The 23108-nt window shown below is 48.2% G+C and overlaps 1 protein-coding gene across 1 annotated transcript; it reads left to right on the top strand.

Annotated features, from left to right (window-relative positions):
- The first annotated feature begins 4559 nt into the window (after nt 1-4559).
- Nucleotides 4560-22814, top strand: TAS1R3 (taste 1 receptor member 3). The gene is made up of 8 exons (XM_051990856.1): nt 4560-4649; nt 5237-5360; nt 10874-11132; nt 13095-13395; nt 14013-14795; nt 16900-17106; nt 18820-18940; nt 21074-22814. Exons 1-8 carry the CDS (start codon nt 4560-4562, stop codon nt 22033-22035), a joined length of 2847 nt encoding a protein of 948 aa, XP_051846816.1. The 3' UTR covers nt 22036-22814.
- Nucleotides 22815-23108: the final 294 nt, after the last annotated feature.

The following is a 23108-nucleotide window of genomic DNA, read 5'->3' as shown; positions in this document are numbered from 1 at the left end:
CCAGAAGGTTCCCTGGTCAGCATGGCCTTACTTCCCACAAGCATACCTCCCATAGCTCATGAAAGAGCAGACCCAGATAGGGGTGAATGAAATGGGTACCAAAAAGCTAAAAAATAACTAGAATACTTGCCAACCATCAGTAAATCACACTTCTCTCCTATATCTACTGCTGGAAGGGACCACAGCTCCCTACTGTTTACAGATGAAAAAACTGAGGCAGCAGAAGAGGAAGCTAGTGTCAGAAGTCCTGGATCTAGGGCCAGAACTCTCACCACTATGATAAGTGAGGCCAGAACCAGATTAAAATATACTTAGGAAATGGTTAACAAATTAAATAAAAAAACAGTACAACATGGCTAATATTAATTTATGGTTTTCTAAGTAAATATTCAACCATTTCTATTTGAGTTGGATACTTGATCTTTATAGAGACCTCTTAAAAGACCAAACAGTAATAAAGGATTCTAAGTTAGAGTTGCAGAGACAGGTCTTTTCTGATATATAAACTTCATCTTTACTCATCATGAGGCCACAGACTCAATACCAATATTTCTTTACTGCTTTGCAAACAGCAAACAGTTTGCAAACTAACCCAGGACTTGTACTTAGCACATGGCTCCCAACTTGGCACATTAATCAACCTATAGATGTTTATTAAGCACCTGCTATGTGCCAGGCACTGTACTAAAAACTGGAAATACAAAGAAGACAAAGGATAGATCCTGTCCTCAAGGAGTTTACAAGCTAATGGAGGAGACAAAAATATGTATATACAAAACAAATTATAACAGATAAATAGGAGTAACTGAAATTAAGAGGGATCAGGAAAGACTTCCTGTAAAAGATGAATTTTAGTTGGCACTTAAAGGAAGCCAAAAGGCAGAGGTGAAGTGAGAGCATTTCAGGTTTTGGGGACAATCTTAAAAAACACCTATATCCTAAGCAGTTCTTGACTGAACATCCAGGAAGCTAGTGTCCTTGGATGCAAGAGTAAGCTTAGGAGAGTAGAGTGTAAGACTGGAAAAAAAGAACAAGGGCTAGGTTATAGAAGTTTTAGATATATATTCAGTGCCAAACAGAGCATTTTGTATTTGTTCCTGGAGGTGATAAACAACTGGAGTTAATTGAATTGAGGGAGGAGAGGTGACATAATCAAACCTGTGCTTTAGGAAAATCACTTTGGTGGCTGAACAGAGGATGGATGAACTGGAATGGGGAGCTACTGAGGCAGGCAGAGAACTCCCCCCCACATACACACTCCCAGCAGCCATCGTAATAGTCCAGGCGCAAGGAGATGAAGCCTGACTGGAGGCAGTGTCAGAGGAAAGGAGAACTTTGGAGAGATGCTAGAGATGTGAAATCTGTAAGAGATGCTACAGAAGTGAGATCTACAAGAGATGCTACAGAGCTGAAATCTACAAGAGATGGGTAGAAGTGAAATCTATAAGAGATGCTACAGAGGTGAAATCTACAAGAAATACTACAGAAGTGAGATCTGCAAGAGATGCTACAAAGGTGAAATCTACAAGAGATGCTACAGAAGTGAGATCTGCAAGATATGCTACAAAGGTGAAATCTACAAGAGATGGGCAGAAGTGAAATCTGTAAGAGATGCCACAGAGGTGACATCTACAAAAAGTACACTAAGGTGAAATCTACACAAGATGCTGTAGAGGTGAAATCTACAAGAAATGCTACCAAAAAATGTATGGATGCTGCAGAGTTGAAATATACAAGAGATGCCACAAAAATGAAATATACAAAAGATGCAACAAAGGTGAAATCTACAAGAGATGTGGCGGGAGTGGAATTGACAGACCTTGGCACCATATTGGATATGGGGATGAAAGAGAATAAGGATCCAGATTGTGAATAAGGATGTTCCCCTTTAGAATAATAGAGAAGATAGGCAGAAGGGAAGTTTTAGGGGGTAAGGCAATGAATTTTGTTTTGGATCTGTTCAATTTAAGATGACTATTGGTCATTCAGTAAGAGATTCTGAGAAGCCGCTGGAGATGTAAGATTGGAATTCAGCAAAAAGGGTATAGGTCTGAGATCTTTGATAAATCACTTAGCCTTGTGGTCCTTAGCTTCCTCACATGTCAAATTAGAGCATCTATGTAGGCATATATATCATACTCAGTATGTACATGTAGTTTATTAAGTGGGGAGAAGGGAACAAGCATTTATAGAGCACTGAGAGAAATGATTGTTAATAACCAATAATATGGGGAGATGCATAGTTCTCTTCTTCTAAAATCCTGATTTTCAAAATTCAGTCTCTTGAAAGACATTACTGATAATGAGATTGAATTAATTTTCTTCAATCTTGGTCAGACCCCACCCAATTTTACAGGAAATTTAATCTAAGGTAGAGAAGTCTTTGATTTTTAAAGATTTTTTTTAACTTTAGGTTTAAAATTTTGTTCCAAGATTGTTCAAAAACTGGGGGTGCTCAGGTATAGAAATAAGACTCTGTCCAAGGGTATTATAGATATCACTTTCAACCCCCCCCATCCTAGTTTAACATAATCCACGTCTGATTATGTTAATCAATCAGAATTGATTGTCACTCCTCTTCCAAAAGAACACATAAATCCTAAACCCACCTTCCATGATTGTCTTTGGGCTGAGAGACGACCAAATGATTGTGCTTGACCAGATGACTATCCTTTTATTAAGGCCTTATTGATAAAATAATTAAATTACCCAAAGATTGCCATAGTACCTACTTTGTGCCAGACACTGTGCTAAGAGCTTTATTAATATTATCTCATGTGATCCTCACAACAACCCTTGAAAGATAGTACCTATTATTATCTCCATTTTATAGTTGGGAAAACAGAAGCAAAGTGACTTTCCCAAGAGTCAGACAGGTAGTAAATGTTTGAAGTCACACTTGAACTTGGTTCTCCCCAACTCCAGACCTAATATGCTAACCACTGGATCACCTAGCTTCCCTAATAATCCCATGCTGTAGCCTAGTAAATCTTTGCTTGCACTAATTGAGTATTGACCTTGAGTCTGTGACCTCATGACAGGTAGAGTAAGACAAAGCTTGGACACCACGGAAAGCCCTGTCTTGTGTCTGAAACTTTTCCAATAGGAATCTTATTTGGGACCCTTTAAAGCTTTTGTAATACATTAAAAAGTAGGAGAAACATAGTTTCTGGGTAATTAATCATGCCAGTAGATAATAAAAGGACTCAGTGGCATTTGAGAATGCCATGGAACCCACTTAACTTTTAAATGACCTTGGAAGAGCAAGTGTTCCTGAATATGGTAATCAATTCTGGTTAACATTGGGAAGAACGAATATTATAATGAAAGGTGAGTGATGAGGGCCTCCGAGACTTGACTTTGGACAAGGAATCTTGGCTTGGAGTCTTGAATAAGGAGACTTTTCTCTTACCCAGACTACCCTTCCTACCTATGGCAATCTAGATAAAAGGGGGCCCACCTCTACTCAGATCTGGATGAATGGAACACACTGAGCTCGAATTCATATTAGATTAAATTTTCTGTAAAGTTCCCTAGTTGGGTGGGTCTCCCACCCAAGGTTGCAAAAGCATGTACTTAGGGGAATTGAACAATCTCATCCATCAAAAATTTCCTTCAGAGACTGAGCAACCTATAACATCTGAAAAAATTCTGGTCCTAATTCAATAATTGATTGTTAATATGAGAAAAATAATCCTTTCTCTCACTTCTCAATCTTTTATGAGTTCTAAATTTAAACTATTTTGCAAAAGCCTCAGTGGGAAATAATTTAACATATTCTGTTCTTGAACTGGAAATGGCCTCAGTCCAACATCTCCATTTTACAAATGAGAAAACTGAGGCCTCTGGAGGCTAAGTAACTTCCCAAGACCACAGGCAGGATGTGACAAGAGCAGGAGGAGTGCTCTTTCCCCTACGCACAATTTGGTGATTGAGAGTGAGGTCCTGTAAAAAGGGGTTCTGAAAGTTCTGCCACTTGAGCTAATTTCGGCCCAACAGTTAATACCAAGGACACAGATCCTCCATCAGCCAACACCACACCATGCATTGTGGCACCATCAGTTACAGCAAATGGGAAAATACTGAACCGATAAGTTCACTAACCTTGGCAGTAAACTTTCCAAGGATGGACCCATTGATAATGACGCATATATTGCCAGAGCTGACTCAGTGTTTGGGAAGCTCTTGAGGAAAATGTGGGAGAAGAAAGGTATTAGCCCGACTATCAGCCTGAAAGTCTAGAGAGCCGTTGTGCTGATGGTGTCTGCCTGTGAATCCTGGACAGTCTATCAGATCCCTGCTAGGAAACTGAATCGCTTCCTTTCGAATTGTCTTAGGGAGATTCTGAAGATCTCCTGGCAGGAGAAGGCACCAGACACCGAGATCCCTTCTGAACTGCCAAGAGTTCTAATTTTACTGAAGAGAGGGCAAGATTGTCCGAATGCCAAAAATACACTTGCCCAAAAGACTATTTTAGGAGAATTTAAGGCAAGTGCTCGCAAGATGGTCAGAAAAAGGACACACTCTCGAGGTCTTTCCTAAGAACTTTGGAATTGATTATGGAGACCCTGGCGCAGCATGGCGGGCTCTCATCAGAGAAGCTGTGGTGCTGTGTGAGCCAAGCAGAATCACAGCAGCTGCACAGAAATGTGAGATGTGCAAAGAGAGAGACTCTACCCCAAATGTTCCTGTTTGTGCCGGTCATGTGGTAGAGCCTTCCTTCCAAGCTCCTATTGGTCTGATCAGCCAGTCAGACACACTAACTTAAACCTAATATGATGATGTCATTTTGGTCCTTTTTGGTCACAAGGACAACAGGGTGTTAGGGGGCAGGGCAGAGAATCCCAAACAATTTTGGCAGCCACTAACAAATGAGGTGTTTTGTTTTTGGAGGCCAGTGGGGGTAAGTGACCTGTTCAGGGTCACACAGCTTGTAGGGATCTGAAGCTGGATTTGAACTTGGGTCCTCTTGGCTCCAGAGCTCTGCTCCGACCCCAGCTAGCCACCTCTCACAAGTGTTCATGAGGCAGCCATTGTGCCCAGCACAAATGCAGGGGATGAACCCCGCCCCCCAACACACACACACTCAAGAGGCTCGTCTTCTTTGGCTCCTGACTTTTAGGAGAATTGGGCCCAAGCTGCTGCCCCCAACCGCCCCTCCCTTCAGACTATGATCCTTTTTAATACATTCTTTATTCCACAGAGAGCGTGAACCCCCTCACCCACCCCCGGACAGGTCACCCGAGAACAGAGCCCAGTGTCATCCCAGGGCCCTGGGCAGCTACCGAAGGATGAGGGGTCAGGGGAGGGCAAGACCCTGGGATCGAAGCAGTCCGGCATGGTGGTGGAAGAGAGGCAGGGTACTTCACTTAGAGGAAGGAGATGCCGGATTATTAAATTTTCTGCAGAATATAAAGATGGGGTTACAAAAGAGGCTCCTGGGAAGTTACCCGAACCCCACGAGTTAACCAGAGAAGCTGAGGGGGAGGGGCTGAAGGGGATCAATGAACTGCCCATGCGCTGACCCCCAGAGACCCACCAGCCACGGCCCTCACTAGTCCAAAGAGGGGAGGCCATCTGGGGCCAGTGGCAAGACAGAGATCAGGACAACTGCAGATAGCCCCCGAGGCAGCAGAGACTTCGGCCTTTTTAAGGTAGGGTTTTTCCCAGGTCTCAGTTTAACTAAAACAAAGTCCAATCAAGGGTTAAGACTAGGTAAAAACTGAGGCAGAGAATGAGGCACCTGGTCAAAAAAAACAAACCATTCTGGGAAGGGACGATCCTCCAGGGACTTCTGGCCCAAACAGAAACAACTGCTATTTACACTCACTCTGAGCCAGTCAGGGCCCAAGCAATGAGTAATCAGGGCTTGGCCCTGGAGCTGTTGTTGACTGATCAAGGAGAGCCAGAGTGATTGGGGTTTAAAGCCTAGTCCTTACGATGGAAATCTATCCCATAATTCCAAAAATCTCTTGCCAAGTTTCAGCAATTAAAAAATATATCTATCTATTCCTCCGGGCAGAAGCACCCTCCCCTTTCTCTCCTGCTTAACTCAAGAACTATTGAAAGGAGAAAGCTACAGAGCCAGCCACAGTCAGTGCCCAGGTGGCCCGTCCTTGGGCTTTGCCCGGATTGTCCACGTCTCCGCCCCATGCCCGGGCTCTGATCTTCCTTCTCCAAGAGCCGCCACCTGGAGCCGGCCCAGCTCCCAGTCTGTTGGCATAAGGTGCAGCGGAGACAGAATTTGCCTTCTGTTGATCCTGGGCCATTTGCATGGCCTGTCCCCCCCAGCGTGGTGAGGGGAGGAGGAGGGGCAGCCTGCTGCACCATATTCCTTCTGGTGAGGGGAGAGGCCCCAGACCCACCTTGGTGGGGAGGGAAGGAGGAGTTCTCAGTAGCTCAGCCTCTCTGCACCTCAGTTCCCTCATGTTTAAAATGAGAGGGATTGGTCTCGGTCAGAGGTTCTTAACATGGGATCTGTCAATTTTTTAAAACAAAAAAAATCAATAACAATTTCAATATAATTACTTTTCTTCATACTTCTATGTATTTCATTTTATGCTTTTAGAAACATGATTCGGAGAAGGGATCCTTAGAAGGCACCCAGGAGATAAAAATGGCTTGCAAGTCCCGATTTACTGGAGGTTCTCCAAGGTCCAATGGATGTGGAGTCTCCTCAGTTCCTTCTTCCATCAAGGCAGGGGGCAAGTGACTCTTGTAACCCTCCCATAATCCCCCGCAAGGGCAGCTGTCCAGTGACCAGGGGGCCTTTCTCAGCTTCTCCAGAGAGGTGCGTCCTAAGGGAGCTTTTGACCTGCTTCTTCCAAGCACATATTTCTCCAGCAACTTCCTTTGTACAGTTTCTCCTGTGTCACCCCCCACCCCCCCTCGCCCCTCTGTATTGCCATTTGGGGGACCCACTTTCTTTCAATCCAGCAAACAGCCATGAAGCTTTGAGTCAGGCCCTGTGCTGAGTCCTGAGCATCCAGGAAGGAACCATCCTGTTTCCTCGGAGCTTACATTCTATTTAATTAATCATTTACTCCCAATGTGATCTCAGCAGTCATTGAACCACACCCAAGTGTCAGGCAGGATTGGAACAGTGAAAAGACAACCAGCTCCAGAGTCAGAGGTACTGAGTTCCAATCCTGCCTTTGACATGATCACCTGTCTGGACCTCAGTTTCCTCTTCTGTCAAATATGGGAGCTGGACTCGTTGGCTTCTCCATCAGCTCTAAATTTCTCATCCTATATATATATATATATATGTATATATAGGTCACCTAGTTAGCTCTGTGATTTTATTGCTTTAGGGAACTCCCAAGTAGGGGAACTCCCTCCACCCATTCAGGCTAGCACCTTTCTGCAACTTCTGGTCTGATCTAAATCCCTAAGAAGTCCAGTGTCCAGGGTCATTCAGGCAGGATGAGTCAGAGACACATTTCCCAGGGCCAAGGCCAGTTCTAGCCACTTCACTCTCTTCCCTCTCACTAACAATCACACGGCGCCCTCAGTGCCCGCCGTGTTTCTGCGGAGGCTTTTTCAGTGGATCACCTCTCCTTTGGCCCACTTCCTCTTGCTGTTTTGTCACCATCTGTCCCAGGCAGAGAAACTGGAACAGATCATTGTCACAGTCACCCTCCTTTCCCAATCCTCCTCCTTTGGGGCCATGCGACGACTCACTGCCAATTGTTGGCTCATCCCTTACCAGTGTCTTTTTTTCTTTTTTAATAAAAATTATTATTATTATATTATTATTTTTATTATATTATCATATTAAATTTTTTATTTTTATAATATTTATTATTGTTATATTAAAATTTTAATAAAAGATTTTTAATAAAAATCATTTTTATTTTATTGTGAATTTAGCCATCACTAACCAACACAGAGTCCACCTACTGAAGAAAAACCAAAAAAGAGAATACTGATGAAACTAAGTGCATATTCCATTTAAATAAGGGAGTAACAACATTGCCCTGTTGCCATGTTTTCCATGAAGATCAGACTTTGTTCTATGGGGGTGAATGACACTTGCAATCCGTTCTCTGGGTCCATGTCCTTCCCTTCCATTTCTGCCTTGGAGACAAGACAGGGGAGACCTCCTCTCCTCTTCTTCCTTCTCCTCCTTCTAGCCCCAGCATCCCCAGGCAAGAGCCGTTCTCGAAGGATCTCGGGGAGCCCTTGAGACTTGAGAGTCTCTGAGGCCCAGGGGAAGGAACACAGAATTGGTTAGAAGGCCTGGGGTAGGGCCCTCCCACTGCCATCCACTAGGCGCATGGTCTTGGATGTCCCCCTTCTCTCTGTGTCTCAGGAGATGACCTGCTTCCTTCCAGCTGATCCCAGCTGAGCCCTGGCCAAGAAAATGGAGGGGGTGGGGATTACACTAGCTGACCTCTGAGGTCCCTTCCACTTCTAACCTACAACTAGAGGGAATATACATGGGCTTGGAGCCACGTAGCCTTGTATCCACATCTCTCTTTCAATACTGGACAGTAACTAGCTAACGGAGTGCGTTAAGGTTTGCAAAGAGCTTTTTTCACATATATTATCTCATTTTGTTTTTATACCAGCCAGGGGCAAACTACGACCTCTGGGGGGCTCAGATTCATCCAGTATGAGATGGGGGAGGGAATGTCAGATTCACTAGTTTCTAAGGTTCCTTCCAATTCTAAATGATGATTCCTATGGTCCTAGAATAAGATTTCTGTAGGTAACTCACTTGTAATATTATTGTGCAAAAAGAATGAGGAGGAGAGTTTTGGAAAACCTGGGAAGATTTACATGAACTGATGCAAAGTGACGTGAGCAGAGTACATAGTATCAGCAATTTTGTTTCAACTGGGAATGATTTACCTGCTCTGTTCAAGACAATGACCCCGATAATTCTAAAAGACCCATTGAGGAAAAAATGTTATTTACCTGAAGAACTGGTAGACATTTGTGCAGAGAAAGAACTGATTAACATTTAGTTCAGATTGAAGCAGACTTTTTTTTTTATTATAGCTTTTTATTTACATGGTATATGCATCGGTAATTTTTCAGCATTGACAATGGCCAAACCTTTCATTCCAATTTTTCCCCTCCTTTCCACCACCCCCTCCCCAGATGGCAGGATGACTAATACATGTTAAATATGTTAAAGTATAAATTAAATACAATATAAGTATACATGTCCTAACCATTGTTTTGCTGTACAAAAAGAACCAGACTTTGAAATAGTTTACAATTAGCCTGTAAAGGAAATAAAAAGTGCAGGCCGACAAAAATAGAGGGATTGGGAATTCTATGTAGTGGTTCATAATCATCTCCCAGAGTTCTTTCGCTGGGTGTCTCTAGTTCAGTTCATTACTGCTCCATTGGAACTGATTTGGTTCATCTTGTTGTTGAAAAGAGCCACGTCCATCAGAATTGATCATCATATGGTATTGTTGCTGAAGTATATAATGATCTCCTGGCCCTGCTCATTTCACTCACCATCAGTTCGTGTAAGTTTCCCCAGGCCTTTCTGAAATCATCCTGCTGGTCATTTCTTACAAAACAATAATATTCCATAATATTCATATACCACCATTTATTCAGACATTCTCCAGCTGATGGGCATCCACTCATTTTCCAGTTTCTGGCCATTACAAACAGGGCTGCCACAAACATTTTGGCACATACAGGTCCCTTTCCCTTCTTTAGTATTTCTTTGGGATATAAGCCCAGTAGTAACACTGCTGGGTCAAAGGGTATGCACAGTTTGATAACTTTTTGAGCATAGGAACTCAAAAATTCTTAAAGGATAATTGAAAAATATATTTTTAAAAGTTCATCTGTATATGGCAGATAGATAAGCCCTGAGCCTCCTGTATGTTTTTGGACAGGGAGAAAACCAAATGACCATCCTTTTATTAATAATATGCTGGCCTTCTTTTTTTTTAATTTTTATTTAATAATTACTTTATATTGACACTCGTTTCTGTTCCGATTTTTTCCCCCTCCCTCCCTCCACCCCCTCCCCTAGATGGCAAGCAGTCCTTTATATGTTGGATATGTTGCAGTATATCCTAGATACAATATATGTTTGCAGAACCGAACAGTTCTCTTGTTGCATAGGGAGAATTGGATTCAGAAGGTATAAATAACCCGGGAAGAAAAACAAAAATGCAGATAGTTCACATTTGTTTCCCAGTGTTCTTTCTTTGGGTGTAGCTGCTTTTGTCCGTCATTTATCAATTGAAACTCAGGTCTCTTTGTCAAAGAAATCCACTTCCATCAAAATATGTCCTCATACAATATCGTTGTCGAAGTGTATAATGATCTCCTGGTTCTGCTCATTTCACTTATATGCTGGCCTTCTTAATAAAAATAAAAAAATTTTATAAAACTAATAAGTTACCCAGAACCTAAATCTCTGGAACTTTTCTAATCATCACAGCCTTTAGGGCTGAGAGCGACCTTACCCAAGAGGTGGGGTATAAGAATGAATCTCCTTATTGGACAAATGAACCTCACGGGGGGCATGTGTGTGTGTGGGGGTGCAATTTGTCCAAGACCAGAAATCGGGCAAGTGTGAGGGATATGATACAAAGCACCTCCCGCCTCCTGTTCAGGAGCATCTCTGGCCAGCTCATGTTATTCAGGGCTCGTGGTCCCATAGCTGAGGCTACTGCGGCGGTCCTAATGCTGAGCCCACTTGGGCAGACCAGGCTGAGAGTGTGTGCAAATCCTTCCGTGATGGAGCTATGTAAAGCAACTATTAAAATCCAGCCCTGGTTCCCCGGCCCTGCGGCCCATTTGCCTAGTGGGCCCCGAGCCGGGGAGCAAGAAGGGAGAGGCTTTTGCTAAGCAAATCTCCAGGCTTCTGCTCCCCCACCCTCCGCTGCAGGCTGCGTCCATTTGGTATCTGTCTGCGCGTCCTTCTGTGAGGAGCAGAAGCGCCCCTGCCTCCCTTCCACCATGTGGGCCTCCCTGCACTGCCTGGGCCTGAGCCTGGGCCTGGCCTGCTGCCCGGCCCAGGCCAAGCTGTGCATCTCCAGGCAGCTCAGGCTGAACGGGGACTACATCCTGGGGGGCCTCTTCCCCTTCGGGGTCCAAGACGAGGAAGCTCCAGAGCAGGGCCGGCCGGAGGGGATGCTGTGCACCCAGTAAGTGGGGAGGGGGAAGGCTGAGATCGGGAGGGGTGGGGGAGTGTGCCAGGCAAAACGGGGGCTGAGGGGGTGGGGAGACCGGGAGTCTGGGCACCAGGTAAGGAGGAAGGCCCCAGGGAGCCTGTAACAGGGAACAGGGGAGCCCCGAAGAATCTGTTCCAGATAAAAGGAGGAGCCCCCTAAACTCTATAGGCAGGAGTAGGGGGGCAAGTACCAGGTAAAGAGAGGAGGAAATCCCAAAAGGTCTTTGGGCCGGGTAAGAGGAGGGAAGCACTGGGGGTCTGTGAGACAGAAAAGGGGAAGAGCCCCCAGGCACGTGGACCAGGTAAAGGGGAGGATGATGTCACAGAAGTGGGGGAGAGCAGGGGGTCCTGGGATTTCTGCGTCAGGTAAATGGGATGGGGGAGTTCTCAGATAGCAAGCAGCTGGGGTGGGGTGCCTCCTGGTGGGGACGATCTCAGGTCAGGTGTGAGTTAGCCCCGGAGGGTCTGGGCAGCAGATAAGGAAGGCAGAGGATCTCAGTGCCGGGTACACAGCCCTAGAATAGCCTCCAGAGCCCACTCAGCCAGTAATAATTTATTAAGCACCTGCTAATGTGCCAAGAAGAGGCAGCCATGGCAGTGCAGAGAGAGAACTGGGACTGGGGAGGGGGACTAGATTCAAGTCCCAACTCTGAGGCATCTGACTAAACACACTGAGCAAGTCCCCTCTTCTATTCTCAATGCTCCCAGGGAGCTTCCCATTAAGACTGAGCTGCCTATAGTCTTCTGATTTGTTAGCTAAGGAAATGCCCCCTCCCCACCTCCCCAAACAACCAAAAAAGTGCTGGCAGGAAACAAAGACAAGAACCCTTCCCCCACCCCAACCTTCACTGTTCCTGGAGGGAGCAGTACCCTCCTCCCGGTCCCCCGGGCTCCCCCGATTCCCCCCTCTCTTTCATCCCCCACATCCAACCTGTTGCCAAGGCCTCCTGATTTCCCTGTCTCTTAGATATAGTCCTCCTTCTCTCTCCCCTGATACTGCCTCCATCCTGCTGGATCATCATCATTTCACATCTGGGTTATTGCAATACTATGGGGGGGAAGTTATTCACATCTGGACTACTGCAATAGCTGCTGGGGGGTGGGGGAGGGGAGTCTGCCTGCTGCAAATCTCGCTCCTCTCTCACCTATTCTCCATTCAGCCATCAAAGTCATTCTCCTAAAGGGCAGAGCCGGTAATGTCACCCCCTACTCAATATATGGGATGAATCTGAGACCCACAGAAGTTGTCGTTTGCCCAGGGGTGTTATAAAAATAACATGTGGGGAGGAGTTCTTTGCAAACTTTAAAGCACTGTGTTAGCTATTGCTGTCCAGCATTGAAATTGAGATTTGAGCCCTGGTCTCCCTCTGAGCCTGTTCGCTATTGTCTCTCTGGTTTATAGCTTAGAACTGAAGGGACCTCAGCTTCCCCCTCATTTGCTCCCCTAACTTCTCAAATCCCACCTCTTACAGAATGGTTCTCCCAACCAATCCTCCATGATTCTACCGCCTTCCTTCCTCCTTTCCCGTTTCTCCTTTACATAGCTTGTTTGTGCATTTTGCTTGCTTGTTGTCTCTCCTTTTAGATTGTGAACTTCTCCAGGGCGAGGTCTGACTTTTGCCTTTCTTTGTATCTCCAGAGCTTAGCAAGCGGCTTGGCACATAGTAGGTGCTTAATAAATCTAGTTATTAATTGATGAATATTTTCTGCCCTAAAAGAACTTGAGGCAGGGGTGGGAGGTAGAAGGGGCTCCAGGGCATTTCTGTCCTGGGTAAGGGCAGAGATGTCTGGTTCATCTGTATGCTAAATAAGAGGATAGTCCCAGCATTGAGAAGGAGCAGAGGACGGGGCCGTGTACCATTCAGGGCTGATTTCCAAGACTGGAGCCCCCGGGTCAGGGCTCTGAGGCTCAGGCTGGGGGGCTCCTCCAATGCAGGTTCTCAGCAATAGGGCTGCTGTGGGCCCTGGCCATGAAGATGGCCATCGAGGAGATCAACAGCTCGTCAGCCCTGCTGCCCGGCATCTCCCTGGGCTATGACCTCTATGACACATGCTCCCTGCCCATGGTCACCATGAAGCCCAGCCTCCTGTTTATGTCGCAAAGCAAGAGCCAGGACATCGGCGCCTACTGCAACTACACCCAGTACTGGCCCCGCGTAGTGGCGGTCATCGGCCCCCACTCCTCCGAGCTCGCCCTCATCACGGGCAAGCTCTTCGGTTTCTTCCTGATGCCCCAGGTACAGGAGCCCGGGGGCAGGGCTGGGGCGCTGATTCGAGTTCCCTCCCTAGCTCCTTGCAGGCCTGAACCTGCTCTCAGGCAGGGAGTCACCTTTCTGTCTTCTGCAGTGCCGTAGAGGGGGCAGAAACATTTCCTGGACACGGGCACAAAACCCCGGCTTGGTGTCAAACAGCAGCTTTGCCTCCTAAGCTTGGGCAGATTAAATGTTAAGGCAGGAAACAGCCTGGGTTTATTCAAATAGAGACCACCCTACATTGAGTTCTTATCCCTGCTCCCACTCACTAAGCCCCAATCCCACTCAGGAAATTTCCATGTTCTCATTGTCCCTCCACCCCCTCTTGTTGAGCCTCCATCCCCTCAGAGGCCCCCATCCTTCCTTGTTGAGCCTCCATCCCCTCAGAGGCCCCCATCCTTCCTTGTTGAGCCTCCATTCCCTCAGAGGCCCCCATCTCCACTTGTTGAGCCTCCATCCTCCCAGGCCCCCATCCCCATTCACCAAAGTCCCCCTCTCCTCCCCAGAGCTTCAGTCCCCTGCCGTTGGGCTTCCACGCCCCTAACCAGCCTTGGCCGTGGGCCCGTTGGCCACACTCCTGGCCCAGCCTCTTCTTCCCGCAGGTCAGTTACGGGGCCAGCACTGACCGGCTGAGCAACCGGGAGATGTTCCCGTCCTTCTTCCGGACAATCCCCAGCGACCGGGTGCAGCTGGAGGCCATAGTGGACCTGCTGAGCCTGTTTGGCTGGAACTGGGTGGCGGCCGTGGGCAGCGACGACGAGTACGGCCGCCAGGGGCTCAGCATCTTCTCCAGCCTGGCCAACAACCGCAGCATCTGCATCGCCCACGAGGGCATCCTGCCGCTGCCCAAGGCCCGGGACCCGCAGGACCTGGGCAAGGTGGGCAACATCCTGCAGCAGATCAACCAGAGCGCGGTGCAGGTGGTGGTGCTCTTCTCCTCGGCGGCGGCCGCCCGCACCCTCTTCCAGTACTGCATCCAGACCCGGGTCACGCCCAAGGTATGGGTGGCCAGTGAAGCCTGGCTGGTGTCCGAGCTGGTCATCAAGCTGCCCGGCATCCGGAGGGTGGGCACCATCCTGGGGTTCCTCCTGCAGGGCTCCCCGCTGCCCGAGTTCAGCGACTACGTGGCCCGGTGCCTGAGCCAGGCCGCCAACCAGACCTTCTGCGACAGCTTGGGCGAGACCCTCCCCTCCAGGGAGGACATGATCGGGCCACAGTGTCCGCAGTGTGACCACATCAGCCACGAGAATGTCTCAGCCAGCCTGCAGCACCACCAGACCTTCGCTGTCTACGCGGCCGTCTACAGCGTGGCTCATGCCCTGCACCTCTCCCTGGGCTGCAACGCCTCCGGGTGCCCCTCCCAGAACAGCACTCGGCCCTGGGAGGTGAGGACCGCTGCCCGCTCCGGGCCGGCTCTTTGCCAGGGTGGAGAGAAACAGAAATTACGGTCTTCTCGGCAGCTTGCCTTCTACCGGGGGAGGCTCATGAATGTGCAAAAGTTATCGGGAGGAGGGAGAGCCTTGGCAGCTGTGGGGGGTCAGCAAGACTTCCTGCAGAAATTCTGAGGAAACTGAGGGCTCTAGGAAGTAGAGGTGGGGAGGGAAGTCACTCCAGGCAAAGGGGGCCGGCAGAGGCCGGAGGTGGAGGGTCTTCTCTAAGAGGCAGCAGAAGCGGCCAGTTTGCTTGGGAAGGGAAGCTCCATGTCACAAGGCTGCAAAGGTGGGGAAGGTGGCGCAGATGAATGAAGAATATCCAGTGGGTGTTTAATATTTGATCCTGGCAGTGATAGGGAACCACTGGGTTTGTGGGCTAGAAGCAATCTGGCCAGACCCCCACACCAGAAAGATTACTTTGGCAGAGGATGGATTGGAGAGGGGAGAAACCAGAGGCAGAGAGATCAGATTAGGAGGCTATCGCCCTGGTCCAGGTGGGAGCTGGTGGTCAGAGCTAGGAAGAAAGTGGGGGCCACCAGAAATGCTGTGTATGTACAAATAAGAAGAAAAAACAGTCTCCCGCATCCAAGGGCTGTGGCAAAGAGAGGAACCAATGATGACTCAATAGAAATAGGGAAATTGGGGCAGCTAGGTGGCACAGTGGATAGAGTACCAGCCCCGAAGGAGGACCTAATTTCAAATCTGGCCTCAGACACTTAATACTTCCTAGACAAGTCACTTAACCCTAATTGCCTTAGCAAAAGAAAGAGAAAGAGAGAAAGAAAAAGAGAGAGAAAGGAAGAGAAAGAAACAAAGGAAGAAAGAGAGAAAAAATGAAAGAAAGAAAGAGAAAGAGAGAGAAAAAGAAAAAGAAAGAAAGAGAGAGAAAGGAAGAGAAAAAGAAAGGAAAGGAAAGAAAGAAAGAGGGAGATTACAAAAAAAGAAAAGAAAGAAAGAGGGAGATTATGAAAAGGGAAGATTCAACATACCCAATAAAAGTGGACTTGATGTGGGTCTGAAAGTTAGCAGACAGACCAGGAATGGATATCCAGATTTTCATTAAATCTCATTTCATTTTCATGAAAGCCATGAGAGCTGATGAATGAGGGACCATACAAGGAGAAGAGGAACCAGGATTATTGAGCATGATGTGGATGATGAACTAATGAGATTGAGGAGAGGTCAGAGAGGTAGGAGGAGAATCAAGAAAGAGCAGTGGCCAGAAAACCCAGAGAGGAGGGAATAATCAGGAGAACGAACAGTTGGACTCAGTAGAGAGGTCTAGAAGGGGAGGCCAGAGGAAAGACCGTTGGAACCAGCACTTTAAGGTCAATGGTAACTTGGGAAGAGCAGTTTCAGTTGGCCAAGGAAGCAAGACCACAAAAGGTTAAGGAGAAAGGTAAAGAGTGACTTGCCCAGAATCACACAGCTTGGAAGTATCTGAGGCTGGATTTGAACTCAGGTCTTCCTGTCTCCAGGGCCACCATCTAGCCGCCCCTGACAGGTTTTTCCCCCAAGAAGTTTGGCTAAGACACAGAGACGAGATATTGGACAAATGGTGGTGGTGGTGGTAAAATGCCACTGGATTTGGGAAGCTCCTTGATCTCCTTTTGAGCTTTGGACTTCAGTTTCTTTCTCTTTAAAATGAGAAGATGAGCTCAGATGACTCCTGAGGGATTGATGAACCCATGAACCTCCTCTAGCCTCAGTTTCCTTTTTGGAAAACGAGAGGATTGGACCTGGAGGCTGCTGAGGTCCCATCTAGTTCTTGATCTCAGGCCCATAAGGTGCCTTAAAGTCAGCACCATCTCGTTCAGTGAATGCATCTACTAAGTAACTGCTCACTTGATACTTGTTTCCATTCATTCATTCGAGTTTATTCATTCAGCAATAATAGGGCGTGACCAGAGCCCTCCTCGATCCCAGCTCCCTCCTCGATCCCAGATCCCTCCTTGATCCCAGATCCCATCGCCGCCTTTCCCTCTTCCTCCAGCCCCAACTTCCTCCTTTCTCCCTGGCCCGGTCGGTCTGGGCATCTTGTTCCTTCTCCCCACAGCTCGTGAGCAAGATGTACAACCTGCGCTTCCCCGCTCGCTCGCTCACCCTGCAGTTCGATGACAGTGGGAACGTGGACATGAACTACGATCTGAAGCTGTGGGTCTGGCACAGAGATGAGGAGCCGGAGCTCCTTACCGTGGGCACCTTCCAAGGGAGCCTGGAGCTCAATCGTTCCCAGATCCGCTGGCACAGCCAAGGGAATAAGGTACTGGGGGCGCAGGGAGGGAGGGAGGAAAAGCAGAGGCTCTGAATGATCCTTTGTGCAGGGTCAGCCCATCACATCCACGTGGAAATGGAAGCAGGTCCATTGGGACTATGCCGAATATCAGGGGCTCATGTTTCAAGTATGTCTGACTCTTCGTGACCCCATTTATGGTTTTCTTAGCAAAGGGACTAGAGCCGTTTCCCATTTCCTTCTCCAGCTCATTTTACAGAGAAGGAAACTGAGGCAAACAGCCAGGAGGACCAGGAAAGGTCTCAAGTTAGAAGGCTGAGAAGCAGAGTTGGGGAGGTGATATGGTCCAGGCTCAGGGTGCACAAAAACACGGTGGTGAGACACAGAGTAGTGTACGGGGAGAATGGTAAACTGGAATTCAGCTGAAGGGGAGAGATGGGAAATAAGGGCGACTGGTTCTGTTGGGTCAGTCTGTGATCAACGGGACATTGGGGAAGAGAGGGAGCCAGAAGCCCGCTTGGAAGCCTGGGAAGGTACCGCTCCAGGCACACGAGGGCCAAGCCAGATTACCCAGGGTTCGAGGAGGAACCCAGGAAAAGCTGTTCCTCTTCAAGTGGCTAACAACTGGGGCGGGGGATGTGACTCTATGCTTGAAAACTGGCAGATTGGGGGTTAAGATAATGAGCTCCATATTAGACCAAATGCAGATGACATGGTGATGGGTTGACCATCTCCCCAGACAGGGGCTACTGCAGGACTAATTATGTAAATCACAAGCTTGAAGACTTAGAGCTAAAAGGGACATCGAATTTATTCAAATAAAGAAACTGAGGCCCTCATTTATCCAAGGTCACGCAAGTAGTGATAGATTGGGATTTGAATCCAGATCTGCTGCCTTCAAATTTAGCATCCTTTCCACTCTACCAGAGGCAGCTGGAGCACCAGGACTCTGGGTCTGGACTTGAGTTCAAATCTGACCTGTTACTAGCTGTGTGACCCTGGACAGGTCAGTTCACCTCTGACTGCCTCAGTTTCCTCAATGGTAAAAAAAGAAGTAATAATGGTACCTACCTCCCAGGGTTATTGTGAGCATCAATCAAATGGGAACATATTTGTAAAGAGCGTGGCACAGTGCTTAGCACAAAGGAGGTGTGTAACAAATGCTTATTTCCCTTCTTCCTTCCCATCACAGCTTCTGAGTTGTCTGCATAGAGATGATCATTGCACCCTATGGGCCGATTGTTACCATTTTGGGCCATTTTTCTGTTGTGTCTGACTCTTCATGCCCCCATTTGAGGTTTTCTTGGCAGAAGTCGTGGAGTAGTTTGCCATTTCCTTCTTCAGATGGGGAAACTGAGGCACACAGAGTTAAGTGACTTGGCCAGAGTCACACAGTTGTAAGTGTCAGAGGCCAGATGTGATTCAGGAAGACGAGGTCCAGGTCCAGCGCTTTGTGCAATATAGAGCCACCCAGTCGTCCCCATTATACACCAGTCTATTCATAGAGGATCAGGATAATTCTCTTCTGTCATTGAAGGAGAAATTGCAACCCAGAGCTAAAAAGGGACAGACTCAAAGTGTCAGGCAAGACTCGAATCCAAAGCCCTTTCGGATCAGTAAATGAAGCCGCTACCTTCACAGCCATAGCATGGGAAAGGGCTCCCAGGACCTTCACTGTGGCCAGAATCCAGGATGGGCAGCTGGGTCTGGCCGGTGATTTCTCCCCCTCCCCCCCTTTCCCAGGAGCCTGTGTCCAGGTGTTCCCGGGAATGTGAGGAAGGCCAGGTGCGGAGGGTCAAAGGTTTCCACTCCTGCTGCTATGACTGCCTCAGCTGCAAAGCCGGCACCTACAGAAAGAACTGGGGTAAGTCCAGAAGCAGCCTCTCGTTGACCTCTGAGGATGCAACTCCTCCCCCTAAATTCGCCCTAAAAGTGACGCAGATCCCTCCTGCCCTTCTCCACTGGCTCATGCTCTCACTCAGGCCCTTCTGGGAAGAGTGAGCGCCATTTCTAAGGGATGGTCTCAGCAGAACTGCCCCTGTGTTCTCTGGTCTTGGTTGATACCTTTCCTGGAGATGAAAAAATGAGGGACCCTCTTAGTAGTAAATCCTTCCTGCCTCTGGCTGCCAAGGAGAAATTAGGGCAAATTTCAGTCATATGATCACAGGAAGGGAAAAAAACAGCAATTATTGCATTTTTCTTTGACTTGTCCAGAGTCACACAGCCTACTAAGTTTCTGCTGTTGGATTTGAACTTGCACTGTCCTGATTCTATGGTTGGTAACTGTTCCACTGTGCCATCTAATTGCCATAAAACCAGCAATTATTAAGGATGCCACTTAATTAAATATTAAATAGAACATTTTTCTATTATTTATTTATTTATTATACACATTGCTTTATGAATCATGTTGGGAGAGAAAAATCAGGACAAAAGGGGAAAACCATGGGAGAGAGGAAAAACAAAAACAAAAACAACAACAACAAAAAAAAAAAAAAAAACGAAAAAGAAATGAACACAGCCTGTGTTGATTTACATTCAGTCTCCTTAGTTCTTTCTCTGGATGCAGATGGCATTTTCTATCCAAGGTCTATTGGGATTGCTTGGATCACTGAACCGCTGAGAAGAATCAAGTCTTTCACAGTTGATCATCGTATATCTTTATTTTAGGCTGTGTCGATTCACATTCAGGCTCCTTAGCTCTTTTTCTGGCTGCAGAGGCATTTTCTGTCCAAAGTCTGCTGGGATTGCTTTGGTTCACTGAACCACTGAGAAGAACCGAGCCTTTTACAGTTGATCATGGTATATTTTTGCTGTTACTGTGTACAGTATTCCTGGTTCTGCTTATTTCACTCAGCATTGGTTCATGTAAATCTTTCCAGGCCTTTCTAAAATCAGCCTGTTCATCATTTTTATAGAACAATAATATTCCATTACCTTCATATTCCACAACTTGTTCAGCCATTCCCAATGGATGGGCGTCTACTCATTTTCCAATTCTTTGCTGCCACACCAAAAAAAAAGCTGCTACAAACATTTTTGCACATGTGGGTCCTTTTCCCTCCTTTATGTTCTTATTAATTAATTAAATGTGCCAGGCATTTAATTAATTAATTATACCAGACATTGAATTTGATCTCATTTGATCCTCGCAGCAATCCTAGGAGGTAGATTCCATTACTATCCTCCTTGTACAAATGAGGGAACTGAGGCAAACCAGGTTAAGTGATTTACCCAAGGTCACACAGCTGGTAAACATCTGAGGCCACATTCGAACTCAGATCTTCATAAACTCAGCACTCTACCCGTTGTACATCATTAACATCCAAGCCTTGTAGTCACAGGATCCTAGAGGTCACTGAATCTAATTTCCCCATTTTCCAGAGGAAGAAATGGAACTTTTTTGACCTCCCTTGCTTGTAACTTCCCTTGGAAATGACCTCCAAATTAGTCCAATTTAGTCCGTAGATCCTGGATTTTGTACATTTTTTTTTAACGTTTTCTCCCCATTCGAATGTAAGCTCCTTTCTGTGTCCTCAGAGCTTAATGTGCTATGTGCTGGCACACAGTAAGTGCTTAATAAGTGCTTGTTGACTGTGGCTGAGGCAGGATCTGAATCCGTGACTGACTCCAAGCTCAGTGCTCTGTTACTTTACTTCTCTGTCTGTACGAGTAAAACCTTGGCTATCCAGAATTGCCATGGGCCGCCACCAGAGTGTTGGGTCCCGAGCAGACGCCAGGTGGCCCCTGGGGGATGTTCTAGAGGAAATCTCCTGGAGGTCTGGAGAGAGCCCTGAGATTCTGAGAAGTGACATCGTCAGGTAGGTTCTGGAGGCTGGCTCCGGGGCTCTGGCTCTCAGTCCCCTCTGCATCCTCCGTCAGTTATCTAGAAGAACAGGCGCTGGGATGTCTGTACGTCAAGCTGGGGGACGAGGGGGGTCGGGGAGACCCCTGGGGGACCCGGCGGCCGGCCCACACCTCCGCTCCCTCCTCGCAGATGACCTGACCTGCAGCCGCTGCCCAGAGCACCAGTGGTCTCCTGATCTCAGCACCCGGTGTTTTCCTCGGCCCCTCAGGTTCCTGGCTTGGGGGGAGCCGGTGGTAATTGTGCTGCTCCTCCTGCTGCTGCTGGAGGCGGGCCTGAGCCTGGCGGCTCTGGGGCTCTTCTGCCGCAGCCGGGGCTCGCCCGTGGTGCGGGCCTCGGGAGGAAGCCTCAGCTGCTTCGGCCTGGGCTGCCTGCTGGTGGTGTGCCTCAGTGTCCTGCATTTCCCCGGCCGGCCCAGCAGGGTCAGCTGCCTGGCTCAGCAGCCCCTCTTCCACCTGCCCCTCACCGGCTGCCTCGGCACCCTCTTCCTCAGGGCGGCCGAGGTCTTCCTGGCTTCCGAGTTCCCGGGCGGGGCCAGGCGGCTCCGGAGCTGGCTGCGCGGGCCCCGGGCCTGGCTGCTGCTGGTGCTGCTGCTGCTGGCGGAGGGCGCGCTCTGCGCCTGGTACCTGGCGGCCTTCCCCCAGCGCATGGTGACGGACTGGCAGGCGCTGCCCCGCGAGGCGCTGGTGCACTGCCAGGTGCGCTCCTGGTTCAGCTTCGGCGTGGTGCACGTCGTCAACGCGGTGCTGGCCTTCCTCTGCTTCCTGGGCACCTTCATGGTGCAGAGCCAGGCCGGGCGGTACAACCTGGCCAGGGGCATCACCTTCGCCATGCTGGCCTACTTCATCACCTGGATCTCCTTCATCCCGCTCCTCGCCAACGTGCCCAAGGTCTACCAGCCGGCCACGCAGATGGCCGCCATCTTGCTCTGTGTCCTCGGGATCCTGACTACCTTCTACCTGCCCAAGTGCTACCTGCTGCTCTGGCAGCCACATCTCAACACTCAAGAGTTTTTCCAGAGCTTTCTGGAGCTGGGGCCGTGGGACAGAGGGAAAGATGGGGAAGGGAAAGACACGAGGGACGGGAGCCAGTGATTTCCCAAGTCTAGGCCCAGGCTGACCCCACCTTCACAAGGATTCCGCTCCAGGGCCCAGCAATCCCAACCTCACAGTAACAGTCTCAGGGAACCAGGGTCTGCGGCACCTACGAAACTCTAACTCCCCCGAGGTCCCCCATGGCCCCATAGCGATCCCAAACCCAGTAACACGGAGCCCCATAGTCCCAACCTCTGTGACTCCATTGCCTCAGATACAGCCCCCATGGAACCAGCGCCCACAGTGATCGCTCCCCTCCAAGTTCTGTGCAGCCTCCATGCAAAGGTTCTTAAACCAGGATCTGTGAATGTGGCTTAAATGATTTTTTCATAATTGCACTTCAATAGAATCGGTTTCCTTTTTATTCCTGTGGCTCTTTTTTATGCATTAAAGACATTGTTCTAAGAAGGGGTCTGTGGTGCAAAAATAAGAATCCCTAATTGGAAGGAAGCCAGCCTTGTCCTCCAGTAAGTCCAGCTCAGGCCCAAGGAAGAGCTTTTCGGCTTGGTGAGTCATCAGCCTGACTGCCCACTCTCATTCTGACAATGCTAAGTGCAAACTGCTGAGCACCAGAAGGGATTAAAAAGTAAAGGAAACAGGCAGCAGGGTGGTGCAGTGGGCAGAGCACCAGCCCTGAAGTGAGGAGGACCTGAATTCAAATCTGGTCTCAGACACACTTCCTGGCTGGGTGACTCTGGGCAAATCACTTAAGCTCAACTGCCTCAGCAAAGCAAATAAACAAATGGAAGGAAGGAAGGAAGGAAGGAAGGAGGAAGGAAGGAAGGAAGGAAGGAAGGAAGGAAGGAAGGAAGGAAGGAAGGAAGGAACCCTTGTTCTGTCCTTAGGAAACTCACACTCTATTCGTAAGTGGTGGGGAAACGGTAAAGACATAGGTACAGAGAAATTTAATAGAACTAGATGCTAGAAGTCCCAGGATTCACAGGCTTAGGACTGATGAGAGATCACTTCTGGCTAATGGGGGGAGGAGATATTGAATTAGGTAGGACGAGCTTCACTGAAGGTTAAGATGACCCAAAAGAAGGGGATTAATCCAGTTTGGCCGGAGTGCAGGA

This window comes from Antechinus flavipes, chromosome 3, assembly GCF_016432865.1.
Source record: "Antechinus flavipes isolate AdamAnt ecotype Samford, QLD, Australia chromosome 3, AdamAnt_v2, whole genome shotgun sequence".
NCBI classification, from domain to species: domain Eukaryota; kingdom Metazoa; phylum Chordata; class Mammalia; order Dasyuromorphia; family Dasyuridae; genus Antechinus; species Antechinus flavipes.
This window is presented reverse-complemented; position numbering and strand designations above follow the sequence as displayed.

What these genes read in the sequence shown, in the direction of transcription:
- TAS1R3 (XM_051990856.1), top strand. Translation starts at nt 4,560, where the DNA reads ATGGAGACCCTGGCGCAGCATGGCGGGCTCTCATCAGAGAAGCTGTGG. An exon ending in GAGGGGATGCTGTGCACCCA is followed by an intron (nt 11,133 to 13,094) that starts GTAAGTGGGGAG and finishes CCTCCAATGCAG; the next exon opens with GTTCTCAGCAATAGGGCTGC. An exon ending in GGCACAGCCAAGGGAATAAG is followed by an intron (nt 17,107 to 18,819) that starts GTACTGGGGGCG and finishes CCCCTTTCCCAG; the next exon opens with GAGCCTGTGTCCAGGTGTTC.